Here is a 25000-nt window from a genome sequence, read left to right on the forward strand (position 1 = left end):
AGCAGGGCGAAAAAAAGGAAGACTAACGAGCCGAAGACCTTTCCGAAGAAAAATGCACGTTGATGTATAGCTGTGGAGCGCCGACTGTAATTAAACAATATTTCTCTGCATTTCTGGGGGGGCCCCCACAGCATATGCTGTATGCCACTGGTTTTCATCACTGCCAGACGGGGCCGGCTAGCCAAACAAATGAGCAGCGCACCAGCAAATAGAGATTTATTGCATGTTTACGTATTTAGTTTTGGTGCTGGCCAGGCCGCAGTGGCGTGGTGGATTGCAGATAGCATCGTAGCTGTTTTGCAAACATCCTCTAGTCTAGTGCTCTGTTACCGACATGCAGATATGTTCAACATTGCGGAGGCGTCAGCACACGGTGGAAACAAACCATTGCAAGGCGGCCGGTTTGGTGGATGGGGTGGGTCAGTCTTTTTTTCTATTAAGTTGACCTTTTTCAGAGTATGCGGGTTGATGTACAAATGTGGACTTTCTCAAGTCTCTTGGGTGTCAGATGACCCCACGAAGCCATGACTTCGGCTCTGTGTTGACCAATGGTTTGTCAAATGTCTCTCTAGAACTACTGCCAAATACAGTGGCTATTATATGTTTTAATGTTTTAGCTACATTTTTGTATTCATGCCATGCTAACAAACAAACAAACAAACATATTAGTATTAGTGTAGACTCCTTCCAGCACAAGAAACCTTTACATTTGTTCTACCTACTGTTGCATGAATCAGACCTGGAACCGTTGTCGTGGGAACACACACACACACACACACACACACACACACACACACACACACACACACACACACACACACAGATACACACACACACACTCCACACAGTCTAATCTCCATGCAGGGCCTGTTCCCTGTGTGATTGTTGGCGTGTGTGTTGAGCGCCTCCTGTTCTCTCTAGTGTATTTGTCTCTGGCTGGCTGAGGATGTCAGCGCCAGGCTTGTAGGTCAACCCAGATAAGCACAGCAGCATTTGTCCTCATATTTAAATGGACCTCCTACCCTACTCTCCCTCTTTTTCTCTCTCTACCTCTCCCACTCTTTCTCCCTCTCTCTCCCTCCCTCTCTTCTCTTCCTTTCTCTCTACCTCCATCTCCCTTTTTCTCTCTTCCTCTGCCTCGCTCTCTTTCTCTCTCTATTTCTCCCTATCTGTCTCTCTCCCTCCCTTTCTTCTCTCTCTCTCTCTCTCTCTTTCTTCTCTTAGTCTCTGTGAGCCTTGCATACTGATGTGAGGACACGCAGGGTTAAGCAGGGAGTTTCTGCTAGAAGGCACTTATCTCGCGCACAGCCGCTCAGTGGCCCACCGCTTCCCTGGCATCCCGCCTTTACTGGTACACATGGCACATCAAATGTGTCATAAGAATACAATCAATAGTAGACAACACACACACACACACACACACACACACACACACACACACACACACACACACACACACACACACACACACACACACACACACACACACACACACACACACACACACACCACACACACACACACAAACCACATGCGTAATGTAAACACATGAATGATGATTCAGAGAGAAACAAAACTAGATTATTTTTCCAGTATATTTCATGACCGAAGATGGTTCCATCATGCCCATTTCCACCTGCTTAGTAATGACTCGAGTCCTCACAACAGCATATTACCAAGGTGCAAAGAGCTCTAAACTGAAGCGGGGAGATGGAGCAGCAAGTGTTCCTGTGGCTCAGAGGAAGTAGAGGAACTGGTGGCAGCACCAAGATCATAGGCTCGATTCCCAAGGTACACACATAGGCCTCTGAAGAAAACGCATATCTGTACCAGGGGTGGAATTTAACTTTTCTTTTTAAAAATCTACCAGCCACTGGACAAATAACGGTCAAATTCGCCAGCCGCTCGAAAGTAAATCATTATCTTGTGTCTGAAATCTAGCAGCTGCTTCCGTATTTCATCAGCATTTGGCTGGTGGCCGGTGCTAATACCTGTGCCAGATTCTCTACTGTAAGTCTCTCTGGATAAAAGTGTCTGTTAAGCGAATCAGTGCGTTTTAAGTGAGTCATGGGGCCACATGCCACACAGACCCAGATTTGGCACTGAAGCAGGGCTGGGACGATGGCGTCACACTGAGGGGCAAGTGTGCCAACTACCTGTGCGGTGCCCGTTTAAGTAACGTTATGAGTGACAGTAATCACTGAGAGGGATGTGGGCGGCAGCCGATCTCCGCAAGCATGGAGCGATGAAGATGAAGATGAAGATGAAGATGAGCGAGGCCAATCACATCAGTGCCGGCTCAGACAGACCCGAGGATCGGACTTGGACCGAACGCGGGGCCTACAGTACGTGGCGCCATCAATCACTAATTCAATCAAGTGGGCAACTTTCCCCGCGCGCTAAGCGAATTACTTTGGACCAGCGTGGGGGGTAATAGAGTTTGATCAGGAGCAGAAGTCTGGCTGTGTTTAATGAATGGGACACCGACTCGGAGAGGCAGGATGTGCTCTAATGAAGCCGTACGGTGGGCGGAGAGAGCTGCAGCAGATTCAAGATGACCCCGTAAAATTAGCGGAGGATGGATGAGTGCGACTTCCACTGGACAGTACAGCTGTCTAATGACCTCATAATACAATAGGGAAACATGGGCACACAGGACAGGGAAGTACTGGGACGATTTGGACATGATTGAAGATGGTGATTTATCACTGTGTTGAACAGGAGATAAATAGTATGAAAATTCATTAATGTTTACAGAATGTGTGTTTGTGTTTCTGTGCATGTAGGTATACATGTATCTGTGTGTGTGTGTGTGTATGTGTGTGTGTGTGTGTGTGTGTAAGTGTCTTGTACGTGCCTGTGTGTGTGTGTGTGTCGTGTATGTGTGTGTGCGGTTATGTGTGTGTAAGTGTCACGTACGTGTGTGTGTGTGTGTGTGTGTGTCGTGTGAGTGTGTCGTGTGTGTGTGCAGTGGGCAGCAGAGCACAGCAGCGCCTTAACACCCTGCCACGCATGGACAGCACCTCATCACACACCTCACACACCTCACGCTCGCGGAGCGCTCCAGAAGCGTAATAGTTTCTCTCTAAAGCCCTTATGAGAGACGCTCAAGCGTTCTCTGCTGTGCGCCTACTGGGTTTCTGTCCAGTGGTTATGTGTGTGAGACGTAGTGCTGCCACACTTGCTGTAATCGCCCTTGACGCGCACACTGTCGTGCAAGACAGAAGCAGCCGCATCAAGGGGAGATCGTGAGTATTGAGTATGCCTCTGTGTGTGTGTGTGTGTTGGGGGGGGGGGGGGGGAGTGGAGAGACAGTGGGGAGAGTGTGAGTATTGAGTATGCCTCTGTGTGTGTGTGTTGGGGGGGGGGGGGGGTGGAGAGACAGTGGGGAGAGTGGGAGTATTGAGTATGCCTCTGTGTGTGTGTTTGTTGGGGGGGGGGGGGGGGGGGGCAGTGGAGAGAGTATGTCTGTGCCTGTGTGTGTGTGACGACCTGAACTCCCAAGTGTTTCTTTTGGGTCATTCCTTCTTCTTCTTCTTCTTCTTCTTCTTCGTCTTCTCCCTCTTCAAGCCTTGTTTGGTCTCTCTCCACACAAGTTTTTTCTGCTGTCAGTCTTGAACACGCGCGCGTACACACACACACACAAACACACGCACACACATATACTGTGACGCACCCACAGAGAGAGCGCAAGAGAGAGAGAGGGTCATTCCATAGGCTACAAATGGTTTCTTCTGGACTCCTCATCTCATTTGTTCAGATGATCAGAAGCCATCACCATATTTTTTACGACCCAACTGAACAATGCAGGGAGTTGAACTCCACTCCGCAGAGATGCGGCATTTAGCAAGAGCGCTCCCGGGATGTGGGTGGAGTGGGAGCGCCGCTGTTGACATTTCTCCCATGTGGCTTCTGTTCGAGTGGAGGAGAAATGTTTTTCTGTTTGTGGTGTGGGGTGGTTTGTTTTTCTTCACGGCAGAACCAGACGGCTTCTATCTTTGCTTTGCTGTGTGTGTGTGTGTGTGTGTGTGTGTGTGTGTGTGTGTGTGTGTGTGTGTGTGCGTGTGTGTGTGTGTGCAGGCTGATTGTCTACAGTCCACACAGTCTTTTGGTTAAAATTCCGTATTTATCTGTGATTTCAGGTCCGTGAAAAGTCACTAGTTTGCATAATATAGGAGGACAAGGGTAGCATATAACCGTATCATTACATCCCTGCAGTTTGATTGCTTACAACCCTCCAGCATTAAAGCTCCTTTGTGTGCTGTCGAGTGAAGCATGAAGTGCTGTGTGGTTCTTAATACCTTTAACTAGCCTGCAGCTATTGTTGTAATGCTCTTGCACACTTCCAGTGATTTCATTTTAACCACACACTTCCACCATGCCATAGTTTATTAGGTCTATTAGTGCCTTCCACCCCCATGACAGCCAGACACTGATTTAATACAGCCGTTGTGTTTAATTCCGTTATATTATTTGTGTCGAGTGAGTGGGGCATTTAAGCCGTTAAACTTATCTACAAACACTGCGTGTGGACTTTCAAATGTTTGATGTTGTTTGCTCAGAAAACGAGGCCCTGATATCAGGAGGAGGTTGTTATTTACATTTGATGGGAAGCTGTTGCTACAACAGAGCAGAAAATAAAGGAGAGAGTGGCGGCAGCAGTGGAGGTGCCCAACCCCTGTGACGACGTGGCTCACAGACGGAAACACACGACGCCACATGTGACTAACTGTGACTGGGGGGAATTGATATTCTGTCCTTGAATGAGTGGGGGATTATCAAATATAATGCACGGCGCCTGGAAGACAGGTTGGAGGGTTATTACCTCATCTGAAGCTTCAGTGACTCACATCAGCTATTCATTTGTTAGCATTTCCCACACATTGCCGTTGGTATTTAAGTTTCTCCACTCGGAGCAGGGTATTCCTTTTGTCAAAAGGATATTTTCTGAGAAACTCGTCACTATTCATATTGTTGAAAATTGGAAAATAGACAACAAAGGCAGGATTCTGATGCAAACTACTGTATGCTTTTTATCCTGGTTATAACCATAATTCAATTTTTTGTCACTACATTTCAATGAAATTGGCACCTTATAGCAATGCTGCAAACATTGACAAACATGGATTGAATGCAATTATGCAATGTCATTATATTTTAATACAGGGGTGAATAAAAAAGCATTCCTTTAAAAGATGTGCTTATAGAGACCACATCATCTCTCGCTCACGTAGCATAAAGACGCCATATCTGAGCTCAGGAATGACTCCTCTGCCTGGCCTACATACCAAGATATACCAAATTACACCTTGAAAATGTAATGATCTTCATACACTAAAGCCATAGTCCCAAAGGGCTCTACCTAAACTATTGTAGAAGAGTGAACTACATTCAGGCCCATTGGGATTCAGGAATCTTGAGTCCAAATGGGATCTGTTTGGCCCAGATTAGAGTTGACTGTAGGCTTGTGTGCAGTTCTGATAAGTAGTGTATTACGACTCCAGTCATTACCTCAGAGACTGCATCAATCCTTGCAGCAGAGCTTATCTGATGCAGACCCAAACACTGTGCTAGCTGGAGTAGTGGCCTGAGGTTAAGTCATCAAACAGCTACTGTGAGTCGGCGGATAACTATTACTTTCATTACTGGGCCAACAGTTTGGGAACCCTTCGTTACTTTTTTCCACTCTCTTTATTTGTTGATTGGGTTAAGGGGTGGCAGTGCATTTGTTTCGCCTCTCCTCACACGTACAAATGGGGAGACTCTGACTGAGTCTTTGTGCTCCCTCCACAAAGCAAATGATAGTTTGATAGAAAAGGCCATTAAAGAATCATTAGAGAAGCAGACTTGCAGAGTCTAGAGTCTCGCCTGATAAACACTGACCTGTCGGACTGCAAGCCTCTCCTCTCCCCTCCTAAGACCTTAATTACCCAGAGTTACCAGAGGCATTGGAAGAAACACAGTTAGTGCGTCTCACCATATAGGAAAGAACGGAGTGGCTTCTACACACAAGACGAAGCAGATTGGAAGTTCATGCTGTAATATTTTATTAATTAAACTACACTACATACAGTATTTACAGTAAACGCTTTTGTGTATGGTTCTATGAAAAGCTTTTTTTTCTCTCTGTTTCACTATGTAGACAGCTCAGTCTGATCGGCTGAAATGTTAGCCTCTTAATGGACATGGAACACTGAGGGGAGCTTTGGAGATGTGCACTGTAGCAGAGCAGACAGTGAAGATATGATATTGTCTGGGAAAGTTGATCACTCTCCATCTCCATATTTCTGTCTGCCCCCCCCCCTCCCTCTCTCTCTCTCTCTCTCTCTTTCTCTCTCTCTCTGTGGTTTTGGGTTTGGGATGACTGGCACTAATGGGTCTTTAAAGACTACTCACTTAGCATTATGGGGCAAATTCAGCTCTTACAGTGCCATGGAAACCTTTAAATAGTCCTCATCAGACCATCACTTTCTAGCGTATCTGTACTGCCACAAGGTGTTGAGTATCAACCAACTGGTGAACATGGTGGCACCATGCCACTACTGCCACCAAGTGGGCAGTTAGTGAAATCGCAGTGTGTTGAAATATGTGGGTAGTAACCATATTACAGTATATTCGTCTGCTTTGGAAGACAGCTACCACCCCAGAGGACATGATTTCATTGTCCACATTTCTAGTATTGTGTACTAAAGACTAAAGCAAGTGCATGTTTACAGTATAATAGGAACAATAGCAGGAACTCCCATCTCCAAGGATTCAGACATATACTATGACACACAGACACACACAAATAAACTACTGGAACATCTCAGCACTTGATCACGGCGTTTACTGCAGTAAATGTGTTTACTTTCTCCAGCCACGTCTCAGTTAACAGTTTAATGTTTTGTTTACTTACTCTATAGCTGCTGCAATGTCTTTGAAAAAGGTGACCAAATATGTGTTAACACAATTCTGTTTTTCCTCCTTGTTTCTGTTTTACAGTGTTCATCATGGCATCAGGGTGCTGGTGTACCCGTTTTGGCCTCACTCCAACCTGGTCAAGTCCTTCTGCGGCAGTTCTGACATCTACTACGCCGGCGAGTGCCAGATCGGCTGGGGATACATGCTGGCCATAGTGGGGTCATGCTCACCCTCTTCCTGCCCTCTTCGCCAAGTACGCTCCCAAAGAGCAGCTGTCCCCAACGCCCCTCCCCACCCTTTTATAATACAGCAGTCCTCCTCCTCCTCCTCCTCCTCCTTCTTCTCCCCCCTCTCATGCTCCTCCTGGGTCACAGCTGGGGAGAGACCGCCTGATTCTCCTCACCCTTATTCTATCACTGGATGATGTCATCCCAGACGAAGAGAGACCTCCGTGCTTTGTTTTCTGTGTGTGTGTGTGTGTGTGTGTGTGTGTGCGTGTGTGTGTGTGTGTTTCCATACCGTCTTCCCTCATACATAATAAGCTAATTTGTTCCTGTGAAAACCGCAGAACTACATTTGTTATTGACCATAATGCCCTTTGTTATTAAATAATCTATGTCTCGTCCAAGGGTCAGCAAAACTTGGCCATGACTTTGGTCATTCTCATCAGCAAGTACACTTCTGCCATTTGTCTTTTTGACTTAATAACACTCTGTAATGAGATGGACTGCCAAGCAACTGTTTGTTGGACATACCTATATGACCTTTAAATATAATTGGTAACGGACAAGAACAAAAACAAAAAAAAAAGTACTCTTTATATGAAGAGGCAGAACAGATGTTTTTAACAACAACATTCCGGGACATGCTGTAGTCTCTGTTATCAGGGAGTGTCCTTAACACACACATCTGCATGACAACAAGAGGAAGAGGAGGAGAACATTCTTCAAGATCTTCAGGGACAACAGCACACAACTTTCGGGCAGGACAATGCTACTCATAGGACATTGTGTACAGAAGCGATACAGTTCTTTATAAACGGAGACGATGTGGATCAGACAGTCATTCCCTTGAGGACGGTTTGGGCAAGAGACTGGATTCAAGATGTGAAAGGTTAAAGAGTGAGGCTCAGAATGGCATATTAGGCTCTACCATGGAGAGGTCTTGAATGAAGACGTGTTTATGGGTGTGTATTGTGTGTGAAGTCACAGTGCAGTACTGATCCACTGTCACTGACAGAGGCTTTGTGCTATAACTATTGAATTTCCATTTAACAAACCGATTAAGCATTTAATTTCTCATCCTGTGCGTTCTTAAATGTGGCTATCCCAGTGTACTGTACAGTCATACATGTTTGCCCCGTGCTGACAGTACTGAAGTCCCACCTAACAGAAAAGTGGCGTCATGCGAGAGAGAGAGCGAGCGATAAAAGATTGTGCAGAGGACAGTGTTCAAGTAGGACGTGTGTAATGCATTTAATGTCTTGTCAATTCTCCCGATCCTCTGTCTTAAAGTGTGCATTTTGCAAATCATTCCAGTGTTTTCCGGGCCACTCCTTATGTTACTCTTTAATCCAGGATGACAATTGATCAGACGGAAGGCAAATACGAAAAGAGAGCGTGCGTTAACAATAACAGTAAACCGACTTGTGGTTAGCAAACATCCAAGACACATTTCAGAAAATCTCTCTCTGACCAACTTGTGCCTTTTTTAACCATAACCAAGACAAGAAACAATACTTTTATCAGGTTGCTTCTACTGAAACTGTGATTTGTAAGTTCTTTCTGGTTCTCTTCCCCTAGTAGTTGTATTTAAATTGTCAGTGTGTTTATGTTGTTTCTTGTTGAGCTAAATGGGATGAAGTTGTGCCAGTGAAGAAATGCAAAGACAGCGGGGGGGGGGGGGGGGGGGGGGGGGATCTCAACAATAGGGAAGACCTTGAGAGCAGTAAGAGTGGGACTGAGGTGGGCAGAGTTCTACTTCTGTTTAATTATGATGGGATTTGTTAATTACCTTATAGAGGTACAGTGAGTCAACTTAACCATTACATAACAGATAATGACATGTTTTTAATTCATTAATTCCTGGCATGTTAATTCAATAAGCCTTAGAAATTGCATGGAATAGCTTAATTAAATTTGGCCCATGGTTATCAATGCAGAGTTAACACATTAAGGGAAGTGTGTTGAGCATGGCTAAATATGATGACTGATGTCCATTGGGTTAGGCATATTCTCCCTCTCTACTTGATTTTTTTCTCATCTTTCAAGAACATCCTGTGAGTTTCTGGCTTTAAAATTAATTTGTAGATGCACAAGGTGATCTATGATTTCCTCCACTGTGTGTGTGTGTGCATTAAGTTGTGGTCATAGCAAAAGATGGCCATAAAAAAAGCCAAATCCATGAAATTATTTTAAATTAAATTACAAATGTAAGAACTCACATAACCATATTGAAATGATTGAAGACCCACCCCTTCAAAGAAGATAAACGTACTACACTGACTTCTATTATAACCCTTGGTACTAAGAATGACCAGGTCATTCCTTTTGTTGGAAATATTGTTCGTCTCAACACTGGTGAACTGTATTTTTTGTAGAGTAGAGGAATTGAACTTTACATTGTGATGGTTTGGTTGTAAATATTATGTGTGTTCACTGTTCATCCTATGGTACCTTTTGAAAGATATATTTTGCGATATTACCTCCTAAATAAATGTGTTTGTTTTACCTTTGGACTAACCTGTTAACAATATTAGCTGTTCGGTGGAATTTCTTTGTAATAAAATGTTTCGTAATTGAAACATCTCCTTTTTTTCTTGTAGCTTGCAAAGAAAATTGTGATCTACAAGGACATTAGCTGTTTTTGAGATTTAAGGGTAGAAAATGTTAGCCTGGTCCTAACCATCCCATAATACTACCATTTCATTTCGTATTATGGTCTGGAATTTCTTTGCTCTGAAGCGCTTGCAGGAAGCGGGAAGTAACGCCCAGTTCTGGTTTGAATTGATTGGACAGCTCTCACCCAATCGGCGATAGTTACTCATAACAACATAGCGCAGGCGTTTAACGTCATCGTCACGAGCGCCCTCCCCCTTTCGCCCCCACCAAACCCGTCTCTTCGTTTATTGGCTGCTTTCTGGAGGGGGGGCGTTCTGTTACAAATTCTACCGAGCAGAATGCTCCACAGAGGAGCACGGCCAGACTCGTAGTGGAGGCAATCCTTGGCCGGAAGTACGTGGATGGCTCGCGAGGCTAAGAAAATGTAAGACTACAAGAAATTATATCAGAAACCAAATTTAATGGAACACTTTGATTCAACAATAACTTGAGTCCTGTGAGGAGCTATAAAAAGTTCTTCTTTACAGTCATGTCAAGTGTTTAATAAATAAATGTCATGGTTTAAGAAAGGAACTTCTTGCAGCAGCAACAAAACAAGTTAACCTTATTTCTCCTGGAATAAATAAATATAGAGCTTCACACTGAACATTGTGTAAGTGAGGAACAAACTAAGTGGTCCCTGAAAAGCCAGAATTCAAGACTCTCAAAGTGCACGTTCTGTGTCTCTGTATAGGCACACATCTGTGTATGGTGTTACACAGTCAATCGGTGTTGTATGCTACGGTTCATATTTCACTTAGGGACTGGCCCACCTGCCTCATTTCCTCGTCTGATGCCCTAATAGCCTCCTGGGAATTCTTCTGCTCAAAGCGGGAGGCCAGCCTGACTGACACGCAGGTGAAGGTGTCGCTCTGCCGGTCATAATTTCCCATGCAACGGTGCACCAAGCCTCTGAAAATCTTTGGAAGTTCGTGGTCCTGGCGTGTGCGGAAAAGAGACACGTATTAGTGTTACGTAGCCATTGATAGGTCAGCCACACACTGACTGGACAAATCAAGCTAGGGTTTACATAGACACACACAAGCCTTACCCCCCCCCCCCCCCCCCCCCCCCAATAGTTACATGCAGGATATACAAACATACTGTATAGAAATTCCTAACTGCTTGTCAAAGACATACATCAATCACAGTGAAAACTAGAAAAGCACTCAGAGAGCGCAGACCTCCGCCTGCATTGTTCTTTCTAGTTTGTCATACATTTGACCTAAACTATTCAGATCGCCACCACGTGGCCATACTATGCCATTACACCACTAAGCTAAATACATAAACGCCGACGGAATCCCGACGAATTACAAATCACTCCCAAAATGTAATCGTTTCTTCCATGTCCGACCTTCCTGAAAATCTCATCGAAATCCATGCAGTACTTTTTGAGTTATCTTGCTAACAAACAAACAAACAAACAAACAAACAAACAGACAGACAGACAAACGCCGGTCCCCGATGAAAACATAACCTCCTTGGCGGAGGTAAAGATAAATGCAGCATTAAAAAGTTTGCAAGGAGAAATGTGACCAAAAGTGCTCAGTAAGTGAAAAATAGGTACATGACTGTGGTGCATTCAGGGACTCACATGTTCAAAATAAACACACGACACAACATCTCTCCCTGTCCGCACGAGAAAATGCTTGGCACTGTACTTCCCGTCTGTGACTGCTGAGTCCAGAGTTGCTGAGAATAGAGGAGAGAAAATGAAACCAATGCAAAAAAAGAGTCAGTGTGTTGATTGTCTGAAGAAAAGTGTGTTGATTGTCTTTTGCAGAAACTTCTAGAGAGATCTAGAAAATGAATCAATAGCTTTTAGAAAAGATGGTGAAAGATTCAGAGGTCTATTCTTACCAAAAAGCTCAAATAACATTGGAGCTTTGTTCTTGAATTGACTCCAGTGTCTCATGCCCTCGATGACAACAGTCAGTATGCGGAGAGACTTCTCGCTCACGGATTTCACCTGCAATACTGGAGACTTCTCCAAATGTTAAGTTACACACATATAACACAAGTGAACACATATTACATATTGTGCAATAGGAAATATCTGTGTGTACCTGCTGCTGTGACTTTGGACACATTTGTCCTTGCTGTGACTGGGTTGACTGGGTTGACTGTGTGGCATTAAAGCCTATGTTGACTTTTTTTGTCGGTCCACCCTGGGGTAATAACTTGAACTTCCACTGTGGGGTTTGCTTCTGAGGTTCAGGTGTAGCAGGGGGGAAACGTGGGCCACTGAATGGGACCCCACCCTGCCTTACACCCCCAGAGCCATGGCTCTGTCTGCTGAGAGACTGCTGCACTGTCAGCTGCTGGTGGTTCAGAGGTTTGGGTTTGGACTGCATGCTACCTTGGCTGTGGGGCACATTTCCTTGGCCATAGGCAGCGCCAGTCTGTCTTTGGTTAGTGGGCACAAAAGTCTCCTGCCGGCCAAGTGCACTGTGCGGCTGGTGGTTAGGAGGTTTAGGTTTGAACTGCATGTTTCCTCGGCTGTGGTGCACAATTCCTCGGCCGTAGGAAGAGCCACTCTGTCCTTGGTTAGTGGGCATCACAGTGTCCTGCCTGCTTGGAGCACTGTGCTGAGACCTGCGTGGAAAGTGATTGGGTCAATCAGGTAGAGATTTCTCACATTGGACAGAGCACCGCACAGGGGGAGGGTCAGTGCTGACCCTGCCTCTTTCTCTGGCAAACTATTAACTTCAACTATGTAACACTTTAAACTCCTTACTCATGAAACTTTGTAAATATTTACAGACAACAAATCTTAAGTTAACAAAGTAAAATATTAGATAGATATAGTAGTATGTAATAGCAGAAGTAATTGTAACTCTTGTCTTGTCTCTTGCCACTTTATAGTTCATAGTTAGAAGTTAAAATTAAAGTTGACAAATATTTAGCAGATGCTTTTATCCAAAGCAACATGGACTCGCAGCAGTGAGAATCAAACTCCAGTCGACCAATTAGCAGTCAGTGACATGTGACAGTGACAGTGAAGCAAGTTAAACCAAAGATCCTTAAGGCGGAGCAAGATACTTCGTCGTAGTTCATGTCTATGGGCGCAAAACGGGGGTCACTTCCTCTGCATAAACGGGTGTGTCATGCCCATAGACTTCAATGGAACAGCTCTGTATAAAGGGGGATTTTGCCCCCCCTCCCTCTTGCGATTCGGGTTCCAGGAAGTGGCTTCTCATGAAGTATCTTACTCCGCCCTTAATGATCTTTGGTTAAACTGCTGTTATACCAGGTGTTGGCAGGTGTGCGAGGGTGAGGAACAGGTGCGTATCCCGTCACAGGTGGTCCAGGGTACCGAACAGGTTGGTTGCTGAGCTGCTGAGGCTGATGGGTGACTGGTTGATGATTCCACTGCCCTCTCGGTGCAACCGGCAGTGGGGGCCTTTGGCTCTGACTCTGCGTCTGTCTCGGTGTATACGCCACGTTGCCTTGAAAACATCGAAAGCAATAGGTAGTAGTCAGTTTGTGGACAATTTTAGTAATACGGGCACTTATTTGTAGTGTTTGTGTTAAATCATATTCTATGTCAACAAATACGTTCAACAACTTTTTTGGTAAAAATAAAATAAAATAAATAAAAAACAGGCCTAGGCCTACCTGACGGGAAGGAGGAATCAGCAAAGTCATCATTAAAGTCTATCTCAGAGCAGAGTTCATTTTCTGAGGGATTTGATGTCAGGGGCAATCTGCTGCGTTTCCTCTGGTTAAATAAAGGCACTGAGAGGCAACCTGCAGAAATGAACAACATAGATCAAAGCAGTAGGTTAGGCTATATTTCTTAGTCCAAAATCCATGGTGAATAAGGAGCCTAGATTATGACTTCACGTTTGTAGGACAAAAGAATGACTAATAATTTAGGCTCACAACAGTTGAATACCAATAACTAATGTTAGCCTGTATCAGTTTCAAAGGCCCACTAAAGTGAGATGACAGAGCACCTGCGGTTGGTCTGGGGTGTGTCTCGGTTCTTTTCATTGTATCTCTGTTGTAAACAATGTTTCCGTTTTGCTGAGAAAGGACAACATATTGAAAGTTACAATTCAAGTAAACTGGTATCAAACATTACCATATTGATAGTCAGCAGCAGAAATGCTGCTTTAATAAATTTCGCAAATAATTTACTGTTAGATGGTGGTAACCGGGTTATCTATTTCCAACTTCTAGGTTAACTCGCAGTTAGGATAGCCAACTTGAAAAGCAACATAATGACATTTTAAAAAGATATGTCGTTATACATTACAACTCATTAATCAGACATAGTTGCAACCACGACATAACTCCAGGCTTTGTACAAGTTCATGGGTAGTTTGGTCAAACTATGTTCTCTCTTGTTAGCTAGGTTTTAAGTTAGCTAGCCAACAAAAAAGCTGATCTAAAATTAAATCCCAAAACGTGTCAAGGCCTTCAATTGGGAGGCCAAAAATTGAAGGCATTGACATGTTTTGGGAATTGGTATATATAACAAATCCTGGGATAGCAAATACTTGACATTACCTCGGGAACATCTGAAGAGGAAGAGGAGCGCAACAAAGCTAACTTCAAATGCACCTTTCCAAAGCCATGCACGAGACCATACAGAGCAAAGATTCTAATGAGTGACACTATTGTAATCACGTGCAGAACGCTATGGTTTCTTTTAAGGTTGTACCATAGGCTGCCATAAATCGCGACAGGCAAACTACTTGTATCGACAGAAATGACTTTCCATCCACACAAAATTCTGCGTAAAATTATTGTAGGCCTACAGGGCCAACCTACTGAAAACTGAGGGGTTGCTTCCAAACTTAGTGCTACCCTTTGCAAATCTCCTGACATCTAATTTCAGGATAGGTGAATGGTTTGGAGAACAGTGACACTATGTGACTGTACATCAAAAACGAAATAATGTGCAGTGTAGTATGCCTTTTTTGGACAGAATTTCTTGTGAGTTGACCCTATAGCATTCTGTTTTTTTAGACATCTCTTTTGAGTATTTGGTTGTCAGTTGTTTGAAGTTCAAACACTCAAACTTTGAACTACAACATCAAAACAGAACAGACATTCATGTTAGAAGTTGTTTTACACATTTTCAGGCAGGAATGAGACAGACACACTTTCTTCTTATGCATTGACATTCTGGTCATTCATCCAGGACAATGCACAGGAGTGGACAGAGCTTGTAAGTTATTGTTAGTCCAGTATTGGAGTACATATTTGAGTGACTAAATGGATTAGAATACAAAATTGTTATAGAGTTGATTAAAAACAAAAATGTCAGAGGTCAAGGTTGTTTGTTTTATTTGAAATTACCTTCTTCATCAAAGATAATCGAATCATACAAAAGTATTTTTTTAAAGTGCTGAAAAACTTCTTTATCAGTTGTTCATTTCATACCCAGTTTGCTATTGACTTGTCAATTCATCATTTATTTATTTTTCAACTCCAAAAGGTATAAACAACACTCATCTATACCAAGGTGAAAGTTATAACAGTTGAAGTTCAACTGATGAAAATCAGAAGACCAAAGACGGCAAAACATCTCATGTTCAATCTCTGCCAATCTTGTGAGTTTCCAGGGGCCTGTCAATGCGGTAGACGTACTCTGCAGGCAGGAAGTACCCCTGATATTCCACGATATCTGGGGTGGTGTCGATGTAATAATGTCCACCCTCTCCGTGGTGACTAAAGCCGTGTGTGTGCTCCACACGAAGGTCCAAACCCTTACAATGGAGGAAAATGGAAAACAAGGAGAGGACATGTAAATCACAGAATCTTTGACAATCCTTTTAAGCCCTTTAAGATTGTGCTTTCCCTGAAAGTTCCCTGGTGTTTTTTCCCCCCCATAGAGTTGTTCTTTCTACCTCATGCATCTACATACATAACTCAAGCGTGAAGTGAATGTTTTGGCTAGTTAATCTTCTGTTAAGAGAGGCATCTGCATGGTAAATCAAAGGCATTAGATTGTGTCTGTACTCACTGGGTCCCTGGACACCATCACTGACTGGCAGATCAGTGGAGCGCTGACCTCAAAGTGCTTTAGCCAGCTGTTCACATCTTCTTCAGTTTGCAAAGGACACGCCGAGAACTCCCGTGGCTGCGTGTGTGAGGGTTGGGGGTCACAGTTCACAGGAAAAGTTTGTTAATGATCTATAAATACATAGACTTTTCCTATTAATTGGTATGTGTATTTTTGTTGGGGAAACATGTTGAGTCATCCTGATGTTTGCATTTAATATGCCTGCAACTAAACCGTGAATATCACTCGTCACAGTCTTGTAGCATACCCTTTTAGTAATATCCATATTGTGTCAACAAATTAATCTTAATTCAACTTTATTGTATGAAAAATGTTTATGAGCATAATTTCACCATGATATGGATCTTGGCTTTCCCTTTCTGGATGATGAAGGTTCCACCCAGGGCCAAGCTTTTATCAGGATAGCGCTCTTCCATTGTTTTTCTCATGCACGTCACAAGACTGTCCTGTCCGGTCCTCTTGCTGGCTTTCACCTCTAAGACCTATGGTCAAAAAACACCCACCACATCAACAGGACTCTCCCTGTTGAAAAACTACAGGCTATGCTATAGAATTGAACAGGCATACTGACATACTGACATACTGACATACTGACATATTATGTGATGAATAAACTTTTAGAACATTTTACACATCTGGACACATGATACTAATAATAATAATACATTTAATTTATATAGTGCTTTTCAAAACACTCAATGGATGATTTAAACAATATTTCACAATTACAGTTACACAAACCCGTCCCTTTAGTCTTCCAACAACTAGTATGAAGTCAGTGAAAGGGCCTGTTCTGAATAAAGTTTACATAGAAATTCTAAAATGGCTATTTTATCATTGCAAGACCTTTTCTCACCTTCCCAGGGTTTCCCTCACATGCATACAGATTAGCCAGAAGTCCAAAGTCACAATCATGGAACTTGTCGCTGTACTTTTCCTGTAAACACTTGCCATCCACTGGGTTGATGGAGGAAAAGTAGCTGGCATTGACAGCAGGCTTCCCTTCAGATTCAGTTAGCACCAGGGGCATTAGCTAGAGAGCAGGCACATACCGCAGTGATTTAATAATGCAGCTCAAAGACCTCGCAGATACTTCTGTGCAGGAATGCAAGATCTCACCAGATCAGATTACAACATCACACAGGCTTGTATTCTTAAGCAATGTAGGCCTATCTAGACAGTCTCTCAAACTAATAAAGTTGCTTGGCTGGCATACAGTACATGAATTTGGCGTTGTCAAAGCAACAAAGAACCAGGACAGACTATAAGTAAATAAATGTAATTGATCAATGTATTACATTCATGGGGTCTTCATTGAAGTGAAGACTGAATAGCCCATCAAACTGAACAATTACATTTTACCATACAGAACATAACACCTTGAATTAATTCAAGTGTAACTGCACCAGCTATAAGAAAATTATAACTACTCCCCTCAAGAAGAAAGCCATCCTGAATGTGATATAATTGTCCAACATTAACTGACCTCAGCATTCATCCCAGCTGTTTTTGAGGAGACAGCGCCAGCTCCCAGGATGAAAGCACCAGGCAGCTCCACCTCTTTAGACACTGTGTTCATGTTATAGATCTTCAAACACAGAATGAAAGATCACACACATTGTTTTGCAGTTGTATTTAGTTGAAACGCTTAATAACAGGGTATTCATTTACCTTATCCGGTTTAACCAATGGAATAAGATAAGGCACACCTCCGACATCTGTAATCCTTGGTTTACCACACAAACCTGTGGAAAGGGGAAGGAATGCTTAAAAGATGGATGCTTATTCCCCTCGCGCACACACACCTCTGTACTGCACGGTTTTAGTGCATTACACCTTGTTAAGGTGTTATAGCACAGAATGATCTAAGAAAAGCCCCTGCTGTAGCCTGAATTAAAAATAAATATACAAATAATGTCACATTATATGACACTCTTTGAGGCCAGACATTTCCAGCTCTGCGATATGGGTTGCAATTTGGCAAATGCCAAATATCTTATTTCTTACCTTTCACAGGAAATGTGAATGGTGCCTGGGTAAGGTCTGGGCAGTCGGTGACAGAAACTTTTGCATCAGCAAAATTTTGCTTCAGACCATTCTCCAACACTGAAGAATACAGCAGTTAGAGAAAGTGAAACATATATTTTAAACAATCACATCTTTTATCAAATAGGCTACACAGTATTAAGCGCAATATCTTCACTTAATTCGTCATTTCATAGTCCAACATGGCCGTACATTTCTGCTACTTGCATGAGTGGACTTTTGCCCCAGTGGAAAAGAAACAGCAATGATGCAACTCAATTGAACTTAACACATTTCCATCAAACGCAATCAGACACACGATTATACGATTAAGATTTTCAGTCTCCAAAAGAGCACCACTTACAGGTGTCATGCCTAGCCTCAACCTAGAAGTAGGCTACGTGTAAAGCCTGTTTTGCTTGGAAGAAGAAACAGTCTTCTGCAACCTTATGCAGAGAAATACTACTACCTTCACGTAACTCTTCCAGACTGGGAACGTGTAGCTGAAACTTCTCGGTCTTGCTCGTCATGATGGTAGCCTAAAGAATCAGGCAAAACGCAAAATAGAAAATGACTGGGCAGGCGCGTTTATATGTACCTTGCACAGGATGCTGATCACATGATAAAACACTGACCAGACCAGACTTCTTCCTATGTAATGACCAACAGGCTCAGTGATCCAGAAAAAATCATGTAGGAACTACTAATACTGAGCTCTGTTTCCGCAGACAATAGTAGACGTAACACTCACCATTTCCTCCGCTTCCCGAGCATGCGTATTTGTGTGCCACCACTGCATGCGTTCTATCTGTGTTGTTGTGATTAGGTAGTGGCGTTTAAATCAAAGATTTACATGACTCAACCACACTCAAAATTAGCAGGGAAAGGGTTTATTTTACAATCGGATTCGTTTGCTTGCATGTACGTGCGGTATCTGAACTGTATTCTAGGCGTACTTGACTAGAAAGTTGCAGCAGATCACAAACAAACATAACATCTAACGTTAACGTCTTGCCGAACTGGCATTGTATAAGAATAGACAAAAGTGGGTTCTGGTTGCAGTTTACAATTAAAATGGCCTTGGATAACAGTAGGCCTGGTGAACTGCATGAATCAGACATCATCTTGAACTATGGACATGGAGAGGGGAGATATGGGATCCCCAATGAAAAAGATGTGGTTTCGTCAGACAGGTACGCTATTGTTGTGAGTTTAAAACCAGTGATAACTAAGCCTGGTTAAGTTAGTTACCTCCGCCAAGGAGGTTATGTTTTCATCGGGGTTGGTTTGTTTGTCTGCTCTTTGTTTGTCTGTCCGTGTGTCTGTCTGTTTGTTAGCCAGATAGCCTAACTCAAAAAGTAATGGATGGATTTCGTTGAAATTTTCAGGGAAGGTCAGAAATGACCCAAGGAAGAAACTATTACATTTTGGGAGTGGTAGCGATCTAGTTTAGGTTCTAGGTACGACAACCTTGGAAGAACAATACAGGCGGAGGTCTGCGCTTTCTGAGTGCTTTTCTAGTTTAGTTTATTTGATAGGAGTTGCACGTTCATGAACATCAGTATAAAATATGTAATGTAAACATGCTGGAGTTTGCAAAATTGTTCATTCGTCCATTATAGTCCCATGGTAGACACAAATATATCTACACATCTGCACATCTACACATGACATGCACATCTGCTAGGATAAGGACAGTCACTACACAGTCCTCAACTCCAGGATTGTGATAGAGCATAGCTTGGCTATCACCAGACCAAGCTCAATCTTTTGAGATTAACATTAGTCTGGGGAGTCTGCGCTGTATTTCTACTGCACAAGTAATCAATGGGCATAGTTAAAATTACTCTATACGTTTGGATAGTCCTTCAGACAATCAGATCAACTATCTGGGAGTGCCTGGTGGATAAACCAGTTTGTGATTGGTTCCAGCAAGGGTGGAAATGAAGCAGGAGAGATAGATGTGCAGGTTTCCAGCCTGAGCTGCCGTGTGAAATCCAGTCGCTGGCAGATCGGGCTGGGTTTACCTCTAAATTCTGCTAGAATTTTGAACATTCTAGCAGAAGATTCTGTTCCGCAACAATGTATGGTTAAAAAATTCCATGTTGAATTCAGTGAACCTAGATACGTTTTTCAGAATATGTGTTAATTATGCCTTCTCGTATTCCCTTTTTCCCAGTGATTCCGGCAACAGCATCTTTCTAACACAGGCAGATACTCCTGAGCCACCACTGAGGAAGGTGAGGAGAAATCGGGAAATATCACTGTCCTCCACCTTCGGTTTAAGTGAGGATATTGCTGACACCGAAAGCGAAGAAACAAACGGCTCCTTTGAGCCTCAAAGTGAGACAGACAGCCAGCACATCATCAGACAGCATCCTAGCAGTTGCAGAGATAAGAGGCCACATAGAAGGCCACGTAGCAGACCACTTCGAGAATCAAAAAAGAAAGACCTAAAATTTCCGTTCCTTGAGAAGTATTACGGAAGAGCTTTCCTGACATTGCACCAGCGGCAGACAGTAGTGGTAAGTACATTATAAAATAGACTGGCAACATTTTTATTGTGACACACTGTATGTGTGTAGATTTTTGTCTTATTCACCCCCTTCACCCTGAGAAGTGCAGCATATTTGTTGGCATATAACATATAATCTAACACCATGATAAACCACAAAAAGATATTTTATTTATTATCCATATGCAAGTTGAGTTCATTCACATGAGAGATCCATTTGTTCAAATTGTTCAACCCGTAGAAGTCATTAGTACTTTGGGACACCCTTTACATTTGAAACCCCGAATCAGACTTCAGTCGCACACCATCCATGAATTTTATGGTCAGTTATAAAAACAGTTCCATTTGATAAATTCATCATTTAGTTTCCCCAAACAGCATATTTATTATTATATTAATTATATATTTTCATTGTAGATATTGGAAAAGATTTAATGTTTCAATTTAAATACCATGTTCTCAAAATCATGATCGTGATTGGGTGACTGATTTGATTTGTTACTCTTGTTTACATTTCCCTTTTTAAAGAACTCTTCAATAGGCGGATTCTTCCAGTGCATGAAAACTTTGTCTTCAACAGACAAACAAAAGAAACCAGAATTATTACCCATTACAGTTTCAGAGTAAGTTCTGCATCTCATTCCTTTTGCACCTCATTCAGATTTGTGTGAGACTAATATGTGAATTGAATGTTGAAAACTGGGCACAGAGATCCCTCAGAAGTTTGTCAAAACATTTGGAATGCAACTCTGCAGTATTGTGTAAAGAGTAAAGAAGTTGTGTTCCTTTCTAGTTTATCTTCAGAAGAAGAGACTGAAGATCATCAAGACCAAGATGATCAAGACGATATCAGGATAGTGGTATGTACTGTGGGGATTCACATGTTTCCTTCATGAACATGAACCCCCAAACTAATGAACTAATGTCTTTCCTGTAGTTTAGCTATAGATATTGTATGATGATGGCCCTCAAAGCTAATGGTTCTCCTGTCTCACAAACACCGATACTCATTTGTTGCAGCTCAATGGCAAAGTTTTTCTTGAAGTTTAAGTTTTGTCTGGAAAAGGGGAGAGTGTTCCATGTAAGGAGACTGTTTGATTGTATTTCAATATAGCTATTTACTATTACTTTTTTTTCTAAGAGCAGCAGTGTCATGCATTTAGGGAGTATGATACAATGCAACTATTGCAATGAATAGACTCCACTCATTGAGGGGAAGACAAGACATGTCATATAGACAAGACAAGGTGATCATGAATGATGGTCATGAATATCACACTCTGTCACATTAACATAAGATTGCATAATAGGTTTTTAAAAAGCATGAAAAAAAATGTTTGGTAAGGTTCTGAGGATACATTGACACCTGCTGTCAGAGTATTCCAGTGTTGTTTAAAGACATTTGTTCCCTTGCAGGATGGAGCTTTGTTTATTCAGAACTTTCACAAAAGAAGAAGACAAGAGTGGGGAACAAATACCAAGAAAGGTCCATCAAAAGTCAAGAACACAAAAAAGAAACCTCCTAATACCAAAGATGTCTTGGATGTTTACGGACACAAAAGATCTAGCAGGAAATAAGAATTCCTGAGCAAACGGACATTGACTATGAAAAATTGGGTCGCCTGAAGACAATAATTCCATAATGCTTCATCATTTAAGGTCTGGAAAAAAAAGGGAACAGGTAAAAGGCAGACTGAAGTTGATAGATTAACACCATGTTGGAAAACCCTGAAAAATCTGGGTTGAATGGAGGTTTGGAGGAAAGTGACGAAATTGCGTCTCAGATGACAGAAAATTCCCTGCGAGCACAAGAACTGTCCAAAACAGAAGAAAGTCCGGATCCTGTTTCAGACGTCCAATGGAGTCTGTCTAAGGATTCTTCATGCCCCCCTCCTGTGCAGTGTATTGTACTACTGAGTGAAGGTCCAAATGTTGGAGACAACGGAGAAATGGAAAACAATTCCTCTCCGGGGCACCATTCCCAGCTTTACACTTGGTGTAGAGGCACAGCCTTAGAAAAAGAAACGGCTTCTATGTCAAGACCTATCAGACACAGGGGAGATGGTATTACAGTGGAATAACACTGAGATTACATCTAAATGCCACAGACTGTTAGGCCGGACTGAGACAGAAACATGCACAAGCACTTCTGAGCATCCAATGAAAACGTGCATTCAGCTGACTGTGGATAGGGATGTGGCATCATTTCAAGAGTGTGAAATCCAGTCTTTAACTTCTTATAGGGGTTCTTGTTCAGTATGTCAAGCAAAAAAAAAACAGGATACAATTATCAGCCTTATGCCTGAAATGGACATTTCAATATTGTCAAAGAAAAATAATTTAAAAACACAAATACAAAGAAAATCCATGCGATCTAGAAGATCCTGTTCAACAGGACAGTCAAGAACGGATTTATTACCAGCCCGAGGGGCAGTGTGACCAACCAAGAGACAAAATAATAAAAAGAAAACGTAGCGTCTCTTGGAAAGTGGAACTACATTTGTCTCAGATGACCGAAGACAACCGACGGAGGCCAAAACACACCAAGCACAAGTTCCTCTTGTGCAGAGTGTTAAAGCCAAGAGATGGTCTAGACAGTCGAGGAAAAAGGAAGAAGGATGAAAAGACACATCTCAGAGCAACATTTGTTCTACAACTGATACCGAATCTGTCTGAAGTGCTCTACAAAACAAAAAAAGAAAAAGAAAGGGCAGAGGTGAAAAACCTATGTAGCTCAGGAGCTACAGGGTCCAAAGATAACAGTTCTCAATGTTCACAAGAACTAGATGAGTGGGAAACAAAGGACCAAGCTCAAGATTTAAAGAAGAGAAAGAAGTTACATTGTTGGACTCTGTTGCTATGGAGATGATCACAAGCTCCGACACGTGTCAGGTTGTGGACTTAGACCCTAAAGCGAATCTGCGCCTTTCAGAAGAAGAAAAAAAAAAGTGATGATATATCAGCGGAGGTGACACTTGGAGATACAGCTGCAACAGTTTAGTCAGGGCTTGAGCACAACACCCCCCCCCCCCACACACACACACACACTATTTTTGAAAGTGAGAAAATGCAAAGAAAAAAAAACAAAACTTTATGACTGTGAAAAAGCAGCATATCCAGAGAAGTTGTGAAGAAAAGCTAGGATAGTAACACTAAGACAATAATGGAGTAGCCTTCTGATCATTACCATATTGTCAAAACAAAAACAAAGGCCATGTATAAAAAGAAATTATGACATAATGATGAAGTTAAAAAGAAATTATGTATTATGTATTAAGTAATGATGACAATCTAGCTATCTTTTTTCATGACACCATGAAAGAGAGAGTGACTATGTCTTGAGAGTCTTTTATTTTCTGTCATGAATATAGCCATCATTAATATACTACTTTGCTTCTTTTGAAGTTGACAGTCAGTGACTGTTGGACACCGAGTGTACACATGCGTCCTAAATATTGGAGAAGTTTTTTTTTATTTTCATTCATATTATATTAGTTTTGTACTTTTGAAAGTGTCTATGTATTAAATACCTTGAATGTGCTTCCTGGTGGATGCATTTGTTGAAATAAAATCCATGACATTCAGACTTGAAACATTGTCGCCCTTAATTGTGCAGAGGCTATATGCTCCTTATGGTCAGTAAATGTTTGCGTGCACCTGTATTGGCCTTAATGTGTTTACCATTAACACCTTCTTATCCTATTAGAGCCTTTCCTTGACCAAGCTCGTCTGCTGAAAGACCTGGCGCTTGCAGAATGCTCACAATGTATTTTAGTGAGCTATTCTTATGACTTAGGCATGTCTTTAGTCAGTGTTTATGATTTGGTCTTTTAATAAAAACGCTTAGCATAACCACAGGCTTCTGTTTCATGCTATTACATGTAAGGCTCCAGAGGGAGGATCTTGAAACCCAACCCCTTTGACTAATGTACAACACGGAGTTTTGCACGGTGACTGAACGCGGACTTTCAAACGGCGTAGTTATGTAATAGCCTACTGACCACCGCGCACCGAACAAAAGCAGTGCCAGTGCTGACAGTAACGATAACTTTGTCCTGTAGGCTTGTCTTAGCTGCTCCATACTAAAAAACACTCTAGGAGTGAGCGCAATGACTTCGCGTCGTGGTGTCTGTTGTTTTAACGAAGCCAGAAGAGTGGCTATTTTTGGGGGGACGCATGGAAACGAGATGTCAGGCATTATGCTTGTAAATATGTGGTTAAAGAATGGAGCGGAGATTCAAAGAAGCGGAGTGATGACGAAACCTTTCATTACAAACCCCAGGGCTGTCGAGAAGTGCACTAGATATGTCGACACCGATTTGAACAGAGCATTCACACCAGAAAACCTCAGGTAAAGAAATGTGGATATAATACTCTATCCGCAACTAAATGTTTTAACTTAGTCCAGTAGGCTACGCTATTAATGAACGCAAAACTGTATCCATTATGGGTGTTTCAATGTGTGTTGTTGATATGGCGTGTGTGTTTACAACCTGTCAAATGTGTTTTGACTGGAATTATAATGAATTACGCGTCTCAAATGGTTTTTTTCCTCAGGGTTACGCTTGTAGTAGGACTTTCTCGTGCGCTCTCTGTAGCCTACAGTGCGAAAACGTATAGCGATAACTTGATGGTGAT

General features: G+C 42.4%; 3 protein-coding genes and 1 long non-coding RNA gene across 5 annotated transcripts in view; 2 read left to right on the top strand and 2 right to left on the bottom strand.

Moving 5' to 3' along the window:
• Nucleotides 1–10214: 10214 nt before the first annotated feature.
• LOC134080002 (spermatogenesis-associated protein 22) lies at nt 10215–14544 on the bottom strand. Of its 2 annotated transcripts, none has more exons than XM_062536192.1 (8): nt 14301–14544; nt 13745–13814; nt 13404–13535; nt 13036–13234; nt 11852–12380; nt 11646–11772; nt 11380–11477; nt 10215–10720 (listed from the first exon to the last, which is right to left on the bottom strand). In XM_062536192.1, exons 2-8 carry the CDS (start codon nt 13779–13781, stop codon nt 10529–10531), a joined length of 1314 nt encoding a protein of 437 aa, XP_062392176.1. In that variant the 5' UTR covers nt 13782–13814; nt 14301–14544; the 3' UTR covers nt 10215–10528. The 2 variants fall into 2 exon arrangements, with proteins under 2 accessions (XP_062392176.1, XP_062392177.1); XM_062536193.1 differs by having other exon boundaries at nt 11646–11769; nt 14301–14542.
• A 522-nt stretch (nt 14545–15066) lies between these two features.
• c5h11orf54 (chromosome 5 C11orf54 homolog) lies at nt 15067–18540 on the bottom strand. The gene is made up of 9 exons (XM_062536194.1): nt 18483–18540; nt 18317–18386; nt 17830–17928; nt 17494–17567; nt 17309–17410; nt 16679–16855; nt 16155–16304; nt 15763–15879; nt 15067–15505 (listed from the first exon to the last, which is right to left on the bottom strand). The coding sequence occupies exons 2-9, from the start codon at nt 18375–18377 to the stop codon at nt 15332–15334; spliced, it is 954 nt and encodes a 317-aa protein (XP_062392178.1). The 5' UTR covers nt 18378–18386; nt 18483–18540; the 3' UTR covers nt 15067–15331.
• Nucleotides 18541–20106: 1566 nt separating this feature from the next.
• Nucleotides 20107–24189, top strand: LOC134080007 (uncharacterized). The gene is made up of 4 exons (XR_009939151.1): nt 20107–20372; nt 20891–20985; nt 21156–21222; nt 21779–24189. It is a non-coding gene; the product is annotated as an uncharacterized LOC134080007 (long non-coding RNA).
• A 175-nt stretch (nt 24190–24364) lies between these two features.
• aspa (aspartoacylase) overlaps nt 24365–25000 on the top strand; it is a 6884-nt gene continuing 6248 nt past the window's right edge. The window contains exon 1 of the mRNA XM_062536195.1: nt 24365–24713. Coding sequence (XP_062392179.1) covers nt 24472–24713 — 242 coding nt within the window. The 5' untranslated portion in view covers nt 24365–24471. The remainder of the gene's footprint in view (nt 24714–25000) is intronic.

This window comes from Sardina pilchardus, chromosome 5, assembly GCF_963854185.1.
Source record: "Sardina pilchardus chromosome 5, fSarPil1.1, whole genome shotgun sequence".
NCBI classification, from domain to species: Eukaryota; Metazoa; Chordata; class Actinopteri; order Clupeiformes; family Clupeidae; genus Sardina; species Sardina pilchardus.

Excerpts from the sequence above, each read along its gene's own strand:
- LOC134080002 (XM_062536192.1), bottom strand. The coding sequence starts at position 13,781 with ATGAAAAGAACCGAGACACACCCCAGACCAACCGCAG. Across the intron at positions 13,235-13,403 it reads TGATTCCTCCTTCCCGTCAG|GCAACGTGGCGTATACACCG; the intron begins GTAGGCCTAGGC and ends GATGTTTTCAAG. Across the intron at positions 11,773-11,851 it reads GTCCAAAGTCACAGCAGCAG|AAGTCTCCAGTATTGCAGGT; the intron begins GTACACACAGAT and ends TAACATTTGGAG.
- c5h11orf54 (XM_062536194.1), bottom strand. The coding sequence starts at position 18,377 with ATGACGAGCAAGACCGAGAAGTTTCAGCTACACGTTCCCAGTCTGGAA. Across the intron at positions 16,305-16,678 it reads GTGAGGGAAACCCTGGGAAG|GTCTTAGAGGTGAAAGCCAG; the intron begins GTGAGAAAAGGT and ends TTTTGACCATAG. Across the intron at positions 15,506-15,762 it reads TGATGGTGTCCAGGGACCCA|GGTTTGGACCTTCGTGTGGA; the intron begins GTGAGTACAGAC and ends CTCCATTGTAAG.